The sequence below is a fragment of the Cercospora kikuchii genome, assembly GCF_019650295.1.
Source record: "Cercospora kikuchii DNA, contig_00005, whole genome shotgun sequence".
In the NCBI taxonomy this organism is placed as follows: domain Eukaryota; kingdom Fungi; phylum Ascomycota; class Dothideomycetes; order Mycosphaerellales; family Mycosphaerellaceae; genus Cercospora; species Cercospora kikuchii.
In genome coordinates, this window is record NW_025408586.1 from 2,306,894 (window position 1) to 2,326,580 (window position 19,687).

Here is a 19,687-nt window from a genome sequence, read left to right on the forward strand (position 1 = left end):
ATCGCTCATCCACATGTTTCGATTCGAAGAATTAAGTCAAATGCGTCTATAGGTAGCTGTTAGCCACTGTACTTATGGCGATAGAGCACGAACAAAACCGCCGCTTCACACGCTCAAGGTCTCAACTTCAAGTCTTACCAGCTTGAAACCACGGAACAATCTGCACTGTAGGATGAGAGCATTGAGGTCGCATCTCTCACAGTACCTTCATTGACACATTCTCAATGCAGATTGGACCTTGTCTTATTCTTGTCGATCAGTGTGTTGCTCGCGGGTTTGGCACGGAAATGTGCAGTCCTGCAACTCAAAAAGCAGAGTCAGCCGGGAATTGTCATCCTCGGCTTTGCCGCCCCGCTCTGGCGGCTTCACCTATTGTATACTTCTAGACCGCTCTATACAACCATCGTCTCTCGACTCATTGATGTTTTCTTGACGACAGTATTTGATGCAATCACCGGAATAGAGAGACCTTGCATGACGACAGCTTCAAAATGTCCGAATTACGATATGATGGTCAGGTTTGCGTGGTCACTGGCGCAGGTGCCGGCCTAGGCCGAGCATACGCTCGCTTCTTCGCAGCTCGTGGAGCCAAGGTCGTTGTCAATGACCTGGGCGGCTCATTCAATGCGAAGACGAACGAAAGGAGTGGTGCTGTAGCCGATCAAGTTGTCGCTGAGTTGAGGAAGAATGGCTATACAGCTGTGGCCAACTATGATCCCGTCCAAGAAGGCGATAAGATCATCAAGACTGCCATTGATAATTTTGGTCGCATCGACATCCTGGGTAATAACGATGTAATCAGTTGTCTTGTTCATAATGCTAACATCGCTTCATAGTCAATAATGCCGGAATTCTGCGTGACATCACGCTACGAAAAATGTCAGACGCTGACTGGGATGTCATTCACGATGTCCATTTGCATGGTGCCTTCAAGACTACTCGCGCAGCATGGCCGTATTTCCGTAAACAGAAGTACGGTCGCATCATTCAGACAACGTCAGCTTCTGGCTTGTTCGGCAACTTCGGCCAGTCAAATTATGCTTCCGCCAAATTCGCTCTGGTTGGTTTGGCCGAGACGCTTGCGAAGGAGGGAGCCAAATACAACATCCTGACTAACGTGCTTGCCCCTGGCGCAGCGTCCCGACTTACTCAAACCGTTTGGCCGAAGGAGATGATGGATATCATGGCGCCCGAATGGGTTGTGCCGCTCGTTGGCTACCTTACGCATGAAAGTTGCCGTGAAACCGGATCCATCTTCGAGGCTGGTGCTGGTCACTTTTCGAAAATTCGATGGGAACGTTCCAAAGGAGTATTGCTCAAGCCTGACGAGAATCTGTCCGGACAGCATATCATCGAAAACTGGAAGAACATAATCGACTTTACTGATGCAGAACATCCCAACCAGTCAGCAGACATTATTAGCCTGCTCAAGACCACTGCCGGTCTTCCATCTAATAAGCCGGTCTCTAACGAAGGGCTAGGCTTGAAAGGCAAGATCGCACTTGTAACAGGAGCGGGAGCTGGCCTGGGTCGAGCATATGCGATGGAGCTAGCCAAGCACGGAGCTGTCATCGTCGTCAATGATGTTGTCAATGCTGGAGCTGTAGCGGAAGAAATTCGCAAAGCCGGCGGCGATGCTACACATTGTGACATCTCTGTAGAGCAAGGCGATGCTGTCGTTAATTCTGTGCTCCAGACACATGGCCGCATTGATATTCTCGTGAACAACGCAGGAATCCTTCGCGACAAGGCGTAAGTTGATGAAACCACACTCAACAAGAAGCCAGCACTTTTGCTAACAGATCGCAGCTTCGCGAATATGACAGATGACATGTGGCATCAGGTGGTTAGTGTCCACCTGCGGGGCACATACAAGACAATCAGAACTGCTCTTCCGCACATGGTGAAGCAGAAGTATGGCCGCATCGTGAACATTACATCCACATCAGGCATCTACGGCAACTTCGGGTACGTTCAAGCCACCTTCGCATGAGAACTGTGCTAACCATGAGACAGTCAAGCCAACTATGCTGCAGCCAAAGCCGCTGTCTTGGGCTTCACCAAGGCCATTGCACGAGAAGGCCAAAAGTACAACGTGACGGTGAATGTTGTAGCTCCTGCAGCCGGAACTAACATGACCCGTACAATCTGGCCAGAAGAAGACGTTCGAGCAATGAAATCAGAATATGTTGCACCACTTGTCGCGGCCTTGTGCAGCGAAAAGCCGCCTGCAACAGGAGGCATCTTCGAGGCAGCTGGCGGATGGTTTGCACACACTAGATGGAATCGTGCGCGAGGCATGGACTTTGACTTCAAAGCTGGTCCTCCAACCGTCGAGGCTGTAGCAAAGGTGAGATTACTCCAGACGCTCAGATCGCACTTCAGAGACTGACAAAATTGCAGGCCTTCCCCAAGATTATCGCTTTCGACAAGGATGCCGACTGGCCAGAATCTCCACAAGACGGCAACAAATACACTTCGGGCATGGCAGTGAAAGCCGCTGGCCTAGACGACAGCAAGGAGTCGCGTGCCAAGCGCGGATATATCGCCAAAATCCTCGAAGCCACTCAAGCAAAATCCGAACTATCCACATACACCTACGACGACCGCGACGTAATCCTCTACAACCTGGGCATAGGCGCCAAACGCACCGATCTCGACCTCGTCTTCGAAGGCTCCGACAACTTCTCCGTAATCCCCACCTTCGGCGTCGTCCCAACCTACTTCGCCAAAGCCCCCTGGAATCTCCAAGACATCGTCCCCAACTTCGATTACCGACAACTCCTGCACGGAGAACAATACCTCGAAATCCTCCAATGGCCCATCCCCACCGAAGCAACCCTCGAAACAGACTTCAAACTCATCGAAGTCATCGACAAAGGCAACGCAGCAATCGTCAAACGCGGCAACACAACCTTTGACAAATCCACCAAAAAGCCCATATTCTACAACGAAGGCACAATGTTCATCCGCAAATCTGGCGGGTTCGGCGGCCAACGTACACCTTCCGACCGCGGAGCCGCAACAGCAATGAACAACCCTCCATCCCGCAAAGCAGATAAAATCATCGAAGAGAAAACCTCCGAAGATTTGGCAGCTATCTATCGTCTCATGGGCGATCGGAATCCACTTCATATCGATTCGAAATTCTCCAAAGTCGGAGGATTTGAGGTGCCGATTTTACATGGTCTGGCGACGTTTGGGATTACAGGGAAACACATTTTCCAATCGTATGGTGCGATGAAGAGTTTCAAGGTGAGGTTTGCGGGTGTCGTGTTGCCGGGTCAGACGATTGTGACGGAGATGTGGAAGGAGGGCGGGAAAGTGATTTATCGGGCTAAGGTGAAGGAGACGGGCAAGCCTTGTATTTCGAATGCGGCGGCGGAGTTTTGGGATGGGGCGGGGAAGGCGAGGCTGTGAGGTGGTGGTTTAATTGTTCTTTGAATACCTAAGTCGTCGCGCGGACAATAAGTTGAGTGTTGAGTCGCTGGAGCAGAGTGAGGAAAGGTAGCAGCGTCTGAATCGTGATACCTCTGAAAGGGCACCAAGACTCTGAACGAGCTGAGGACAAATAATAGTTTATTCTCATTTTGGAGAAATCGTTACATCATGTTCGTCATCGCTCACCGAAAGTTCTCTACATATCTTCCGCTACTGTAGAAACAGCCTCATCTACGCCTTGGGAACCAGCTCGAAATCATCGAACCCCAGCGAAATACGATTGACACCGCCACAGGTGACGCGACCTTGCAATTGAACCTCAACAGGCTGCAAAGCGCCTTCGCTGCCAGCATTAAAGGGTCCGACGTCGAATGGCCCAGGACTGCGATCTCCATCGGACGGAAAGTTATAGTCTGAGGACCATTGCCCAGTGCCGAATCGATACTTGAACGAACATGTCACCGCATTCGTATTGATCGCTTTGAGCTTGAAGTTGAGCTGATAGACCTGATTAGGACAAGGTGAGACCGTAGTGGAAATTCCAGCGCTCTCGATATTCTGCCAGGCCATGAGTAAAACTCCAGTATTCTTGATCTCGCCGCAAGTCTTGGTCCCCGAGACTGATCTCTCGACTCTGTCATCGCAATAGCTCCACCAATCTGATCCGCCTTCGAAGTCGGCGTTGCGGAAAGGATTTGGGGAGACGCATTTATCGGGAGGTGGGTTGAAGCATTGTCCTTCGTAGCAATATCCTGAAGCGCAGACATTACCGCAGCTACCGCAGTTCTTCGGATGGGTTTTCAAATCCAGGCAACGGTCTTTGCATTGATCTTTAGGACAGACGCAACTGCCAGATTTGCAGGATGCTTTGTTTGAGCATTCACGACCGCATGCTCCGCAATTCTTGACGTCGGAGCCGAACATGGAGGTGCATGTGTAGCCTTCGCCTGACCGGCCGGTACAGAGTCCACCACCAGAGCAGTAGCAACCACACCGAGCTGCGTTGGCTTCATAGAATGCATCGCGACCAGTGGGCAAGTTCACGGAGAATTCGTAGAAATTTGCTGCTTTGATGCATGAGAGGTAGACCTTGACCACTCGTTAGTGCTGCTTTTTCACACTTCACCTGCTGCGAACACGGGACGAACTTACCGGATAAGAGTACCAGTTGTTCAAATAGTCGCATCCGCGTGTACGCATACAATTTCCAAAATCGGCATTACACTGTTCATAAGTGCCGCTTTCACAATTGTCAAAGCACAGATCATGGTCATCGCAGCAGGTTCCAAAGCTAAAGTCCGGCACGAAGTCGAAACCATTGGCAGCTCCACAACCATTTTTTTCTGCCGCTCGTGCCCCCGGTCTGACCTTGGCCACAAGTCCGGGTGGCGAGTTGGGACATCGTGGAGCGTAGCCCTCCGTGTATTTGCTCCGGCGTACCTTTCGCGCCTTTGCAGCTGCAGCGGCTCTTTTGAGTGGATATGTCACCATCTGCTTGTTGGACGTGCCAGCAGTGAATCGTGGGCTGCCATTGACGATTGCCCATACGTACGATGTGGTACCCTGAGCGACCGTGATCCGCCCTTTGCAGTCCAGTCCAAAGATGGAGGTGATAATTCTTTGGCCATTTCGGGTTTGCTCGGTAGCGCCAGTAGAGGAGCCAGTCAACACAAGTGCTCCTTTCGATGTCTTGGCGAGGTATTGCGGCGTGCTGCCGGCGACGACGATATCATAGACCCCATTGGGAGCATTAACAGGCTTGCTGAATGAGAATGCTTGGAGGACGAGTTTATCAGCTGGACCCAATGCCTTGGCTTCAGCTTCGGAGGTAGGCGTTGGGAAAGGCACGATCCCGACCCGAGTTCGAGAGACGAGTGGCACGAAGCTCGAGTCCAAGATGTTGAACTGCTCATTGCTACTAGGGTCCATCATGCAAGGTAGCTCTGGAAGGCCCGTCTGCGAGGCAAGCAGACCCTCTGCCAGGGGTGCCGAACCCATGGCAACGATCGATGGCAGCGGTTCATCGTCATATGTGTATCCAGCAATGAAGCTCTTCGCATCGGTCGGAAATGTGACTTCGGATGAAGGTAGTGGAGGGCTGTCTGTCGCCTGGATGTTTGGGTCTGTGATTGTGCCACCGATATCGATAGGAGCTGGAGTGCCGCCTGAAGGGTCACCGCCCGTCGGCGTGGTTGTCACAGCAGGAGGTGTCAACTTGACAGGGGCACAGATACGATCGTAGTATTTGAGTGTCCCTTTCGATGTCTTGACGAAGGCCTGTCGACTGGTACGTGTCAGTGGTGCACATTCATGACAACTACCTGGTTACTTACACTGGAGAGCTGTAGTGCATACAGTAACCGCCGCCAACAGCATAAATTTTGCACTTGCTGTCACCAGCGCATCTCGTCCCGCAAGCAGCTGCTGTGGTCAAAGACCGCGTCTTGCTCCGAAAATACGGTATCTTGATTGCGATTCCCGTTGTACCGCAAACGTCTTGACCAAGCGCAAATGGTGCCAACGCACCAAACACGAGCAACGAACAGAGAAGCTGCATCGTTCCGAGCGTGGATGAGGTGCCGATTCAACAGGAGGCAACTAGCACTGGCATATCCTATACCATATACTGTACCACACCCATCAGCCAGCCACAGTCTCCAGAGCGGTCACGCCACTCGGACGACGAGGTGGCAGCCATCATGAGCTTGCACTGAAAGCCAATCCTTGCGTTTGATTCCAGGATTTTGGTGGCACTTGCCAAAAATTGGAAAAGGTCAAGAAGGAGGCTGAAATTGCGGCGTAGCCTAGAATGTGACAGAGCACAGTGACTTTCGCTCAGCCGTCCAGAACGGTTAGCGCCTGCGAAGCTGCGGGAAGGGCCCAAAAGTTAAGTACGGCAGGTGAAGGAACCTGTTTGTTCGCTGGTAGTTGATTAGTATTGTTGTTGACGGCGGCAATTTAGAGGACCGATTCTCTAGATTAACCGTACCACGATCACGCACACAGTCGGTCGCACGACTTTCTGCCAATGTTTTTCCGTGTTTCGAGGACGCAGCAGCCTGCAGTGACTAAGTTTCGAGCTCTACGCCACCAGCTTAGATGCCAAGAAAAGAGTCAGCGAAAGCTAAGAACATGGCGCTCCACGTGTGCAAAGCGTGTGCGTGTTATGCTTTCTTCAAGCGACACGCGATTCTCTTGGTCAAAGGTGTAGTACGACATCCTGAACGGAAGTCTCCAGCACGTGTTTCGACCTCTTGGCAAGAGAGTGCATGCAAAGTAAACATTACATTTCGCTATTCTTACGCAATAACAAAAGCACTCTCTCTAAAATGACTTCAGCACCCATCGCCAACAAAACACTCTCCATCTAGTATAATAACGCGTTCAGATCCCACTCTACCATCGCCCCTCCCACCATCCCTCCCTCAAATCCCACCTCTCAGCCGGAAACCTCTCCTCAAACTCCCTCTTAATCCTCTCCCCAAGACCCACCTCACCCCTCTCTCCCTCAACCCACCTCCCCAACCCTTCACAAAAAGCCACCATAAACTCCCCACAAACCTCCACATCCGTCGGACACCACTCCTCTAACTCCTCCCTGCTCTCAACCCCATCCGGCCCCAGAATCTCTGCGCTCTTCACAACTGGTAAATTCACCAGAGGTCTCAACAAAGCCTCAAAGACCGTCAGAGAAGAATCATCTTCGGGATTGTAGTGCTGATCTGAAGATTGACTTCCTATCCTGGCCAAATAGTGACCGGCGGGGAATCCGAAGGGAGATAAGCCAGCGTTTTCACTCCAGTAGGGGTCGACGAGACAATCTTCGGCGAATGCTACCCAGAGAGTTTCGAGGGTTTTGTATTGTTGGAGATAGGAGACAACTTTTGTGATATTTTCTATCATCACCTGTAAACCTGCCTCTCTGTCGGACATGTGGTAATGCTCGAATGAGATGGTGATATATCTGACGCCTCGGTAAATTTTGTCTGGTGGAGACCAGGGGAGGGGAGAGATTTCGAAGCGGAGAACTTCGTAGGAGCGGATTCCTTGCTCGGCTAGCTCTGTTGCGATGACGGGGTGAGAGGCGGCGAGGTTGACGGAGGAGGGTGAGCGTGAGCGTGAGGGAGAGGAGTGTGTGAGATTGAGCTCGTGGAAGGGGGGAAAGGTTTCCGCGTAGATCATGTCGCGGAGTTCGCGGGGGAGGTCGAAGAAGCTCATGGGAGGCGTTCGCTTGCTTGAGGCCATCTCGGACAGTAGAGTGATGGTCTTGCCTCCGAGAGGGGAAGACGCGGCAGTGTGAAAGTCTTGTCTTCGGAGGAGCAAGACGCGGCAGGGTGATGGTCTTGCCGGTGAGGGAAGCAGACGCCGTAGTGTCCTTATCCTATCTTTGATTCAGGAAGACGCGGTGGTGCGAAAGTCTTGTCTTTGGAGGAGGAAGACGCGGCAGGGTAAACGTCTTGCCTGTGATGGAAGCAAGTGGATGTGGTATAGCTTGTATTTCTTTGCGTCGCTGGTAGTCCTTTTGCGTGAGAGGCAGCTTTGACGAGGTTATGTTGACTTCTGTTGAAAAGAGTCTTGGAGTAGTCGATGGGTGGTTACGATGGGGGGACTGGTAATACTTATTCTTACCAGTGCTTCTAATTTTCAGAAAAAATTGCCTGCGTATTAGTATCGACCCAAACTTTCAAACAGTGGGACTTGAGGACATGAGCGGCCTCGTGTCAAAACTGCCAAACAATGGGAGGCGATAACATAACGCATCCTCAACAGCAGGTTCTCGACGTCCGCCTGATGTGATTTTCAAGGGCCATCGGTGCTTCCGACAAGCTAGAAAGATCTCCGCAAGTGAACTTCGCCATGGGAACGATTCCGCGAGAGAAAGCTATCTGCGATGCGACCCCTTTCTCCTTTCTCCAGTGAAGCGAAGTGGTCTCTGCCGGACAGCTTGGCCGCGCGCAAAGCGGCGCGACAGAGAGTGAGCTACAGCGCTATCTGCCGACAACTTTGCGCTCTTGTTGAAGGTGGTCCGATCATGAAGCTGGGAATTTGAGGTCAAAATGAGGCCGCGGTGCCTCCTTGAGAATCTTGCGTGTCGATTTCAGGACGGATGTAGCCGTCGAACATGTTCATCGGCCCTGGGCGTAGGCACTCGAGATGGACGTCGCTTGAATTCGGGCAGACTTGGCCATGTTCGCAGAGTCGATGCAGTCTCTGCTGTCCTCCTCAGCCAAAGTGGTAGCTCGAAAGTATGTGCGCGATCTGTCCCCAGACAGCTGAAATTTGAACATTTGTCAATTGTGGAATATTTACAGCGCAAGTCGCTTCTCCATTGCAGAGGCCTGCACGATGCGCATGGCGTCTTTCCCAGGGAACGCCATAAGCTCTTTCTCTCGCTCGACTGCTGTACTTCCTGCTCCGCCCCACATCTTCCCTCGTCGCCTAGTCATCGTAGCCTGTTGGTATTACACGCTTGCCTTTCGGGACTGTGATGGAGAAAGTGTCAGTATGCGTTCGTCTCGCTCTGTTTCGATTTCCGGGCTCTGCATACTCGGATATGTGAGAGGGATCTGGTTTCGCGGTCCGTCGCCTAAGCGGTGTCTGATGGGTGGCACAACGACCTGTACATGCGATTAGCCCGTCCTCCCGTGTCTGCGACTGTTCTGCGCGGCATACCATTGTGACTGGGCCAAGCGAGCCCACGACAACAGACCAGAACAGCGCAGGCTTCCTCCGGGCCATGTAGTGGATCCATGTGCCGGGCGCTTGCCAGAAGGACACGGGCGCCATGATGTCTCGTCGCTCCGCTGCTCTGCTCGGGTTGTGACTGGGTGTGCGCGCTGCCCTCGAAGGGTGAAGGTGTCGCGTGGATGGGGAAGTGCTGCGGGCGGCGGGATCCAATGGAAGCGGAGGTGAAGTCAGAGCAGTCGCAGCTCTCCTCCGTCAGTCTTGGCATTGGATGTGGATCGTCGGCCAGGGTTGCGTGAGCTGCCGCTACGTGTTGCGTAGAGAATTGATGGAGCTGTCGTTCATTGTCGCATTGCACACCACCACAGCACAATGCGCTTCTCACTCATCAGCCTGCTCCTGGGCATTGTCACCTTCGTTTCGGCGTTGAGCGCTGAGGGAAGCAAATTGCTGGTGGTCATCGATGAGGATGCCGACAAGACACAGTATTCGCAATTCTGGTCAGACCTCGCAGGTATGCAGCATTGACGACATGAACAATGAGGGATCGAACTGACAGTCAGCGTAGAACGAGGATTCGACATCAGCTACCGATCACCCAAAGACACCTCGCTGTCGCTCTTCCAACACGGCGTCCCCGCCTACTCGCATCTCCTGCTCCTCCCCAGCAAGTTGAAGGCTCTCGGTCCCGCCCTCACGCCGAACCAAATCGTCGAGTTCGTCAATCTCGGATCGAACGTTCTCCTCGCCCTCTCCTCCGAGCAAGCTGTGCCTGCGTCCATCAGCAGCCTGCTGCTCGAACTCGACATCTCCCTCCCTGCCGACCGCACGAGCCTGGTCGTCGATCACTTCAACTACGATTCGAAGACCGCTGCTGAGAAGCACGATGTCCTGCTTCTTCCTTCGCCATCGCCGAGCAAGCAAGAGATCAAAAACTTCTTCAGCGTCGATGACTTGATCGCTTTCCCACACGCAGTCGGACAGGTGCTGGGCAATGCTTCTCCTTTGCTGGCATCCATCCTCAAGGCACCTTCCACGGCATACATCTACAATCCCAAGGAGGATACCGAGGGGGTGGAGGATCCATTCGCGACAGGTTCGCAGATCAGCCTCGTCACTGCCTTCCAAGCCCGCAACAGTGCCCGCTTCACTGTGCTCGGTAGCGCAGAGTCCCTCCAAGACAAGTGGTTCGACGCTACAGTGCAGCTTCCCGGCAGTAAGAAGGCGGAGAAGAGCAGCAACAAGGCATTTGCGCAAAAGGTGTCCGCGTGGACATTCAAAGAGCTGGGTGTGCTGCAGGTCAAGACCATCAAGCACTACTTGAACGAGGGCTCGCAAAAGGGCATTGCCAACACCACAGAGGTCGCCGGCATCGATCTGAACCCCAGCATCTACCGCATCAAGAATGATGTGCATTACGAGATTGAGGTTGCGGAGTGGGAGAACGATCACTGGGCACCTTTCCATCCTCCAGCTGGCGATCATCTGCAGCTGGAGTTCAGCATGCTGTCGCCATTCCACAGGCTGAATTTGCAGTCCAAGGGACAAACTGCCAACACTACCATCTACCAGGCTGAGTTCAAGACGCCTGATCAGCATGGTGAGTCAATTATTCCATTCGCATCTCAAGGGCAGAGCTAATGTATTGCAGGTATCTTCAACTTCTTTGTCGAGTACAGGCGACCATTTTTTACCAACCTAGAGGAGAAGCGCACAGTGACGGTACGACACTTCGCTCACGATGAATGGCCGCGATCCTTCGTCATTTCCGCAGCTTGGCCATGGATCTCCGGTATCTGGGTCACTGTGGGAGGTTTCGTCGTCTTTGTGCTGGTCTGGCTATACAGCAAGCCAGCTGATACCAAGGTCAAGACGCGGTAGGCTTTGCCAAGATATTGAGAGAAATATGTATCAAAATAGATGAAAAGCATCTTTTGAACCCAGCCGCCTACGGGTGTTGTGCATCATATTCGACAACTAACCTTTGCGATTGCGCATCGAGGAGCGGCAGATAGAGTTCCGACACGCTCAAGGCGCTGGTAGCATTTTGTCAACACGGGTCGTGCAAATTCTGGATTTGCTCAGTCCCCGCCACATAAAAACGCCTCGAAAGAACCGCTCACACCACCTGCCAGTAGCAACAAGATTCAAGCCACAGACAGACACACCTACCTCAATCATTGGCCAGCGTCGTCTGCATTTGCAACTAGGCTCTAGCTGCAACCCGCAAGTGCATGTATGCCACGTGCGATACCTAACCCAGAATCTTCTTCGCTGTGGTCTGGCCCAACCTTGAATTACTACAGAACGACAAGAACTGTCTTGCCTTGCGATCATCAGGAATCCTTTCAATACCGAGATCTACACACGCAAGGCGGCGCAAGATCAATCAATGCGTGCGCTGTGCTGCAACAAAGTCCCATGCGGCACATGGCGACTCGTCTTCACTCAAATGTGGCGTCGCTATGGCTTCGAACCAAGACTAGCTTAGGTAGCTTCTGCCGTCGGAGCTCGCGAGGCAGCGCGTTTGTACTGCGGTAGCCTTCTCTTTGTGATGCGGACTGGCGAGGGTCAAGTTCTTGCAGTAGAAACACATACCTGCTGAGTGGTGCAGCTTTTCTCTCCTTCGCGTTGTCTTTCTATCTTTCTCTCTACCAACGACTAACGATTATGCAATTTCTGCACCTACTTTGCCTCGCTGGCCCAGCGCTAGCTCAAGTGTCGACCATCAGCTCTTGCCAAACCGTCTTCACAGATAAGGCATTGACCACAGTCAAGACTTATGGCAACACGGAGAGCGGAACCACTGAGTCTACTCGATACAAGACGTTGAAAAGCACAAACACGGTCACTGCCAGCCCTCCGGCTGATAAGACATCCGTATTTCGAATCACAGAGATCGTTGCGACTCGCACTGTAACGAATAACTCGATCCCAACCACAGTGTTCAAGACTAAATTTGCGACCACCACCGTTTATTCCACAGTCTCCCAAGCAGATTATACAATCACCGAAGTTGGATATGTTACTGTTACTACATCTGTGACGTCGGTCGTGCCGACCAGTGGAGGGTTTACGCCTATCGCTCAGCAATTGCGTGCATCGGCTCGCACAGCCATGTACTCAGGCATGCCCATTAAAAAGCGCGACCTAGAAGAGCGACAAGCCCCAGGCACGATACCAGCATTCGTGATCTGCGATGTGACATTGCAAACTACAAAAACAATATTCTCTTCCACTACCGTGTTGGTCACTAAGACGATTAAAATACCTGCAAACACAGTCACAGTCGTAAGTCTCACGCAAGGAGTCCACTCAGAGCACCATCCAGGCACATTCACACACTAACACATGTCCCTCAGACATCCTCTCTATCCGGCACATACACAACCACCGTCCCCGGAACCAACAATCCCACCTCAACAATCTTCACCTCCCTCTTCAAAACCCAAATCCTCACCATCACCGCCCTCGGCGGCTCAACAACAGTCACCACAGCCTTCCCCGTCACCACAACCTCTATAATCCCCTACTACGCCGCCTGCGACGGCGCACTCGCAAACGGAAATTACGTCGACACTGTCAACGACATGGGAATCGGAAATGCACAATGGGGCGTCTCATCTTCCTCGCAACAACTCCAAAATCTTGGAACACTGTCTGTGAGAGATTGTTGTGTTGCCGGACAAGCGAACTCCGCGGGGACATTTTGGGAGATTGCCAGTCAGAAATGTTGGGGTGTGCCGTTGGGGAATTTGTCTCCTGATGATCTTGGTGGAGGGTTTTGTGCGCCGGATATTACGAATGGGTATTTTAGGTTGCAGGTGGGAGAGAGGACGCCGAGGGTTGTGGTTAGTAATGGGGGTTGTGGGTTTGTTGAGATGAGGGAGGGGTGAGAGGTGTAAATTCTGTGCCTTTCAGATAAATCATGAGAGTGACGATCATGATCACGGACGAGCTATGAATGTACGTAGAAAACGAATTGGAGGGAAGAGTTGAAAGGGGACCATGGCAGATGAAATAACTGGTAGCAATGTTTCAATTCCAATTCGAATCGGTCCATTTTTCGTCATTGAACATCACCACGCACGATAATAACAACAGAACTCATCTATTCCCTCTCGCCAGCACTCGCTTCAATCACCCTTCTGTCAGAATCTACATCCTCATTCAAATCGGCACAAAAGGCAAAATAATCCTACTCTTCCACTCCTCCCCTCCCACATGAATCCTATGCTCCCCTTTATTCCTCTCCCACTCCGGCCTCGGCTCACTCCAAGCCTTGTACTCCGCAATACTAGGGAATTGGCCTCCAATTTGTACACTCAAACTCTCTCCCTCATCGAAATCCACTCCCATGGCCCAAATTCCAATTTCCAGTTCCACGATCTCTCCTGGTTTGATTTTTTCTTCTTTCTCATGAGGATGGAATGGGAAATTTGGATGGATACTTCGTTTGGGGTCAAAGGCTCGATGAGAGGCACGGAGGACGCCCACAGAGCCGGTGTGGAGGTTTGTGCTTTGGCGTTGTTGCGCGGGGATTTCCGAGATGGAGTTTACTGGGGCGGCGGAGAAGGGGAAGCAGAGGTGGAGGAGAGGTTCGCCAGAGGTAGAGAGCTTGCGGAGGTGGACGAAGACGTTGAGGTCGTTGTGTGTGGGGCAGGACATGTGTAGGACTGCTTTGGGGAGGCCGATGAGGCGGGTTTTGGTGGGGAAGGTGTGTGTGAATTCTGCGAATGAGGCGGCGTCTTCGGAGTTGTAGGTTATTGTGGAGGTGGTTGAGGAGGGGTTGGTGTTGAGGGTGTTGTTGTAGAGGTAGAAAGTTTTGTAGTCTGTGTTTGGGATAGGGAAGTCTGGGTAGGGGATGTTATCGATGGCGGGTCTGTCGCCGAACTGGAGTGCTGACCAGCGCACTTTGGGAGTCTTTTTCTCGAAGTCGTTGGGGATGTTCTTGAGGAAGAGATCGAAGTACTCGTGCAGTTCGGCATCGGCGTGGTCATCGCAGTACAGTTCGTACCATTCCTGGTGACTCGACCAGCGAATCCATTTCTTGTCATGAGGCACCTCCATATATCCGCGCACAGCACCCATTGTGTGGATGGAGCTGAAATCGGAACCGGAGATGAAGACAGGGCACTTGATCTTCGTCATGTCTGCTCTCTTGTCATTCCAGTATGCGTTTGCCACAGGGCTGCGTCGATACATCTCGGCAAAGTCTTCGACGCCTGAATTGCCCTTGATAATTTCGCGAGTGATGAGGTCGAAGTTGGACATGGAGAACACGCCTCCACGGCAGAATTGCTCGCGGAAGAGGTCACCACTACCTTCCCAAGGAGCAATGGCTGCGAGGGAAGGTGGTTGGAGCTGAGCCGTATGCCATTGAATGATGGCCAGTGCTGAGTTGCCTGCCATGCCGACCTTACCATTGCACCAAGGCTTCTTCGCCAGTGCTTCAATCACATCGTATGCATCTTCAGCATCTTGAGAGCCCATGATAGGTATTTGTCCATCACTGTTGCCAGTACCTCTGCTGTCCACACTGATGATTGCATAACCTCTCGGGCACCACTTCTGCGGATCCAGGCCTTCGAACTTCTCAATACCAGACAGATCCTCTTTCTTGACGCAGCACTGCCACACCGTCATGGGCAACATGCTCAAAGCGCTGTACTTCTTGCCATAGCAACTCCAGCCAATGATGGCAGGGACCGGCTCTTGCCAGTCCGAGGGCCTGTAAATGTCTGCATACAGTCTGCAGCCATCTCGAACGACAATCTCGACATCGTGCTCGACCCGGATGTCGCTTTCTAGAGGTTTGGCGTTGTAGCCGTTCCAGCCTTTGGGAAGAAGTTCTGTCTTGCCGGGATGGAAGCCTTGATAGTTGTTTACGCCAATCTCAGGCTTGCCTATAGGCTTGTAGGCTATCTGTACTGGGACCGGCATTGCTGTGAATTATGATGGAGCAAGGACGAGATGTGAGAGAATTGTCCTCTTCGTCAAGAAAGGAAGAAGATGGTCTGGTAGGGAAGCGAAAGGAAATTCAGAAACATTTTGACTTACTTGTGTTACTGTGTCAAGCTCAGCTATGCCCGCATCTACTGCCGATGCTGTTCATTGAGGTGTTGGCAGTGGCCGAGGGGACGCGTTCTGTGAAAGTGGACGTGTCGAGCAAGGGTGCTGTGAGTGGGGCGCGGTAAGAGCGTTGATTGGCTGTCCTCACTTTCCGGCCTCCACATCCACTTCATCCGATTGAATTCACCACCTCCTCTTCACGCTACTCGCCACTTTCCGAGAAACATCTCGTGTCAGCTCGTGCCGACCCCATGGGACAGCAGCAGCGGCTAGCTAATGTGGGACAACGATGTCGGTCGTGCGAGAGGACAGTATATGTACATTGGTGTCAGCAGTAGGTGAACATGCATCTCTTCGCAGTATCTCAGAAACTCACCTTCACTACTCACACTGAACCAAAACAATGGCCCCTCACGCAGTAGATCCCATCCCAGACTCCGGCGTCGACCTCATTCAACACGACGGCACCAATTACGGCGACTGGCGCGACGAATTCCACAAAGATGGCTTCGCCATCGTCAAAAACGTCATCACCCAAGAACGAGCAGCATACTACCGTCAAAAACAGATCGACTGGCTCCAATCTTTCGGTCTAGGCTTCGATCCCAACGATGAAAGCACCTGGACCCAAAACCACCTCCCCGTATCATTCAAAGGTGGCATGTACTTCTCCTACGCCTCCGCTCATGAGAAATTCGTCTGGGAATCCCGCTTGGAGCCTAAAGTTCAAGAAGTATTCACAAAGCTCTGGGGAACAGATGAGCTCCTCTCTTCATTCGATGGCATGAATATTACGTTGCCGAGGCAGAAAGATCTCACATGGTCGCCTTGGCCGCATTGCGATCAGAGCCCTCATCGCAAGGGAATGCAGTGTGTGCAAGGATTGTTGAATTATCAGCCCAATGGACCTAAAGATGGCGGGTTGATCGTTATGAAAGGAAGCAGTAAGCTCTTTGATCAATTCTTCTCAGAGACGAGAGAGCAGGATGATCACGAAGATAAGCCACCGGAGGAGGCAGATTTCAAGGATTTGTTCATTTTCAAGGAGGAAGATGTACAATGGTTCAAAGATCACGGATGTGAAATGATCAAAGTGAACCTCGAGCCTGGCGACATGGTAAGCACTCACCACTTCTCCCCCACCACTGCCAATCCAAACTAACCCAGATGTACTTGTAGGCCATCTGGGATAGCCGCACAATGCACTACGCCTGTTTCCCCGAAGGCGACCGTATTCGGCACGTCCAATACATCTGCCAAACTCCCGCCCGCTTCGCAGAACCTGAAGTCCTCAAAAAGAAGGCCGAATTGTTCAAGACTTGGCAAGGAACAACTCACTGGCCACATTGCAATATTCGCGAAACAGGACCTCCGCTGAGAAATGGGAAGGAATGTCCTTTGAATCGACATGAACCATTGGAGAAGCCGGAGATCACGAAGAGGTTGTTGCAGTTGGCTGCAGTGGAGGCTTATTAGGTGTTTGCTGTGTGAGAAAGTCAGGTGAGAAGAAGAGAGGAGAGGGATGGATCGGTGTTATTACTTGCTACCGCGCGAATGCGACCTTTCATTGAGATACCCAGTTTAGGATAGTGAGGAGAATGGTATGAGGCCTTGTGGCACATTATCCTTGTAACACGTATTCTTTCATCCATTTCCTACACCGCGAAGATGTTGATACACCCGCATCTCCATATTATGAGAAATCTCGATCCATCCTTATCATCAACCCGATACGTCGTTCGTCTTGCACGCTTCAACATTTAACGCCGATCCCTGCCCACTCCAGAACTGAGACTCTCCAACGACCCTCCGACAGCGATGAATGGGTATACGAGATTGACTTTACCACAACCACGGGCTTTACAACAGTCGTCTATAGAAGCAGCAAAAAGTGCCGACGCACAAGCCACACATCCCGAGACATTGTGGAGCAGTTGGGACGAACGTTGAAAGACGTTGATCCAAAGCACAGATAATTACGAGAGAAGAGAGAAAAGGACCGAATTGATGATGAGACATTTCAAGTCTTCCATTCCATTGGAAATAGAAACAGTACACACACAAAAAGTATCTACAAAGTCCGAAGCAGAAATCAATACAAGGTTACGCACCAAGCTGCACTTCCAAAAGCAATTTTGCAAAGTCTCTAACCAATTTCAAAACAGGTAACAACGCAGGAAGCTGTTCAAAAAACAAGCAAAAAGGTATAAGTTTTCATCGCCTCGTCGAGAATCTCGTATGCCTTCCAAAAGGTCGTTTCGTGAAAATTTGCCTCTCTGCCGTGTGCAACAGCTGGCGAGAAGGAGGTGTTGGGGGGCTGAGGTTGGGTATCTCAGTCGTGATGGGGGGAATGTTCAAGTGCAAAGCAGACATGATGAAGAGCTATGATATCGATAAAGGATGAGAGCGATAAGCATGATGAAGATGTTGTCGGGTGTTGGTTGGTTGGGTATCTGAGGCTTCTGCTTGTGCTGTGTGCATAAAAATATGTGTCGTTCGCGCGACGGGTTATCTGTGGTCGTAGTCGCTAAGCCCAAATGCTTTCGCCCGCTTCGCTGTGCTGCAAATCGCTCTCATCCATATCATATCCCTTCATCATGAAAATGCTTTTCATCGCACATCTGTGTTGTTGTTTGAGTTGTTTATTTTTTGTTCGCCATTTTCGTATTTGCTGCTCGACCAAGCAAGCCCACATGTGTAGTATCTTCTCTCCACATCAACAAGGAACAAATCGACGGACCAAAAGCGTCTTTACATAGAATTGAAGATCGTGAATCAACACTAGAGGTATCTGTCTAGTGGTGGCGCTTGTGGCGGTGGATGTGCTCGTGGCGCTTGTGCTGGGCGTAGCCGGCTGGGGTGGCAGCGGCCTCGCCTGGAGCAGTGACGGTGACCATGGCTGTGACGTACACAACGTTGTCATCGTCCTTCTCGTCCGCCTTGGGAGCCTCTGGCTTGGAGTAGCCGGCAGGTGTAGAAGCGGCTTGCTTGGTGGCCAAGGTAGTAGACTGGGTCTTCTGGGACTTGGAGCTTCCGTAGCTTGGAGGAGCCTCGTAGCTGGCTGGCGAGTCCTCCGAGGCACCACTGGCGGGAGTGCACTCGTTGGAGCAGACACCGAGAGGAGCTGGCTTCATCTTTTGCGCTGGGTTGTCGGTGGTGATTGGGTTGCAACCTGGAAGGTACTTGCCAGGGGAATCAACGTTCTCCTTGAACTCTGGAGTGAGCTTGCAGTCAGTGTTCTTGGTGTCGAAACCCTGGAAGCTGGGGCAAGTGCCGACATCAGAGTTGCCGTAGTATGGCTGCGGGCAGTCATCGAAGAGCTTTGGAATGGCACCCTCGTCCCAGCCGTTGAAGAAATCGGCGTGGAGTCCGTAGCCAGTTGGGTCACCCTGGGACAGAGAGAAGGAGTTTGGCTTGATCTTGTCAGCGACCTTGGCCAGATCGTAGAAGTTTTCCAAGAAGATGTGTGGAAGACGAGTTGGGTGAGAGCTTGGGCAAGGGCCCGACTGAACATCGCCCTCTGGGTAGGCCATGTGGCTGTTGTCGTTGACCTTTGGCATCTTGCCGTTCCAGCAGTGAGGGAAGTGGAGGGATCCCGCGAAGCCAGGATATGAGTCGCAGTTGGAAACATCTGCGGGGAATCCAGTCTTCTGGTCAACACCGTTGTTCTGGCCGCTCTTGCAGTGGCAGATCCATTCCGTGGTGAGCACACGGCTGTCGTTGTTGGCTGCACGTCGAGTCTGGTCACCGGCGACCATGAAGAAGCCCTTGGGGAACTCGAAAGGCTCGGCCTTCTTGTCATTGGCGTTGCCGACATCGCGGTAGTAGAGCTTGTGGCCTCCGCTTGGAATGCGCACATAACCAGAGCCGTCCTTGGCCTGTCCGAACAGCGAAGGCACCCAGTAGACACTCTTGTCTGCAGCGTTTCCAGCACCGGCTGCGTTGCCAACAGTAGTGCACTTCGACTTTTGCAGGGACTCGTAAGTCATGTCCGAAGCAGCATTGCTGGCACCGAAGATCTGATGAACGTGTGCGCTGATCTTTCCTGGGGTGACGATGGCATCGGCGCGCTCGACAAGATCGATGTCGCTACCTGGGCTGTACATGACGAACTGCGCAGCATGGGCGGTGGTCGCCAGCGCTGCCGCAGCAGCATAAAGTGATCCCTTCATTGTCGTGGATTCGTGTCGATGTCGCTCGATGAATGTGGTTTGGCGAAAAGAATGGGCAGGGGCAATCAAGCCGCCTGTTAGTGAGCGTCGTGAATGTGAGCGCAAAAGTCAAAGGAGTGACTGTCGACCGTTGTCGAGGGAGAAGTTGCTGGGCTTGCAGGAAGGAAAAGAGAAGGGAAGACCGAAGCGGGCGCAGCAACAGGGAAGGGTAGGAGGTAGCGTGAGTGCACCCGGCGACTCGATCGATGGGGGACGTGAAGCGAGCGGCAACAAAGCAACAATGGGCGGGTGCACAGGCGTTACCACACGCGCCGTCG

General features: G+C 52.1%; 9 protein-coding genes across 9 annotated transcripts; 4 read left to right on the forward strand and 5 right to left on the reverse strand.

Moving 5' to 3' along the window:
- Positions 1-491: 491 nt before the first annotated feature.
- CKM354_000866800 (uncharacterized protein) lies at positions 492-3,420 on the forward strand (the record flags this gene model as incomplete). Its single annotated transcript, XM_044804057.1, has 5 exons — positions 492-783; positions 837-1,752; positions 1,810-1,968; positions 2,017-2,350; positions 2,404-3,420. The coding sequence occupies 5 exons, from the start codon at positions 492-494 to the stop codon at positions 3,418-3,420; spliced, it is 2,718 nt and encodes a 905-aa protein (XP_044659992.1).
- Positions 3,421-3,672: 252 nt separating this feature from the next.
- Positions 3,673-5,998, reverse strand: CKM354_000866900 (uncharacterized protein; the record flags this gene model as incomplete). The annotated part of the gene is made up of 3 exons (XM_044804058.1): positions 3,673-4,530; positions 4,594-5,725; positions 5,775-5,998. The coding sequence occupies 3 exons, from the start codon at positions 5,996-5,998 to the stop codon at positions 3,673-3,675; spliced, it is 2,214 nt and encodes a 737-aa protein (XP_044659993.1).
- An 839-nt stretch (positions 5,999-6,837) lies between these two features.
- CKM354_000867000 (uncharacterized protein) lies at positions 6,838-7,686 on the reverse strand (the record flags this gene model as incomplete). Its single annotated transcript, XM_044804059.1, has 1 exon — positions 6,838-7,686. One exon carries the CDS (start codon positions 7,684-7,686, stop codon positions 6,838-6,840), a length of 849 nt encoding a protein of 282 aa, XP_044659994.1.
- A 1,194-nt stretch (positions 7,687-8,880) lies between these two features.
- On the reverse strand, positions 8,881-9,228 carry CKM354_000867100 (uncharacterized protein; the record flags this gene model as incomplete). The annotated part of the gene is made up of 3 exons (XM_044804060.1): positions 8,881-8,924; positions 8,990-9,059; positions 9,115-9,228. 3 exons carry the CDS (start codon positions 9,226-9,228, stop codon positions 8,881-8,883), a joined length of 228 nt encoding a protein of 75 aa, XP_044659995.1.
- A 270-nt stretch (positions 9,229-9,498) lies between these two features.
- CKM354_000867200 (dolichyl-diphosphooligosaccharide-protein glycotransferase) lies at positions 9,499-11,007 on the forward strand (the record flags this gene model as incomplete). The annotated part of the gene is made up of 3 exons (XM_044804061.1): positions 9,499-9,640; positions 9,695-10,726; positions 10,778-11,007. The coding sequence occupies 3 exons, from the start codon at positions 9,499-9,501 to the stop codon at positions 11,005-11,007; spliced, it is 1,404 nt and encodes a 467-aa protein (XP_044659996.1).
- Positions 11,008-12,243: 1,236 nt separating this feature from the next.
- Positions 12,244-13,022, forward strand: CKM354_000867300 (uncharacterized protein; the record flags this gene model as incomplete). The annotated part of the gene is made up of 2 exons (XM_044804062.1): positions 12,244-12,417; positions 12,489-13,022. The coding sequence occupies 2 exons, from the start codon at positions 12,244-12,246 to the stop codon at positions 13,020-13,022; spliced, it is 708 nt and encodes a 235-aa protein (XP_044659997.1).
- A 274-nt stretch (positions 13,023-13,296) lies between these two features.
- Positions 13,297-15,069, reverse strand: CKM354_000867400 (uncharacterized protein; the record flags this gene model as incomplete). The annotated part of the gene is made up of 1 exon (XM_044804063.1): positions 13,297-15,069. One exon carries the CDS (start codon positions 15,067-15,069, stop codon positions 13,297-13,299), a length of 1,773 nt encoding a protein of 590 aa, XP_044659998.1.
- A 532-nt stretch (positions 15,070-15,601) lies between these two features.
- CKM354_000867500 (uncharacterized protein) lies at positions 15,602-16,674 on the forward strand (the record flags this gene model as incomplete). The annotated part of the gene is made up of 2 exons (XM_044804064.1): positions 15,602-16,315; positions 16,378-16,674. 2 exons carry the CDS (start codon positions 15,602-15,604, stop codon positions 16,672-16,674), a joined length of 1,011 nt encoding a protein of 336 aa, XP_044659999.1.
- A 1,319-nt stretch (positions 16,675-17,993) lies between these two features.
- CKM354_000867600 (uncharacterized protein) lies at positions 17,994-19,370 on the reverse strand (the record flags this gene model as incomplete). Its single annotated transcript, XM_044804065.1, has 1 exon — positions 17,994-19,370. One exon carries the CDS (start codon positions 19,368-19,370, stop codon positions 17,994-17,996), a length of 1,377 nt encoding a protein of 458 aa, XP_044660000.1.
- Between the last annotated feature and the right edge of the window lie 317 nt (positions 19,371-19,687).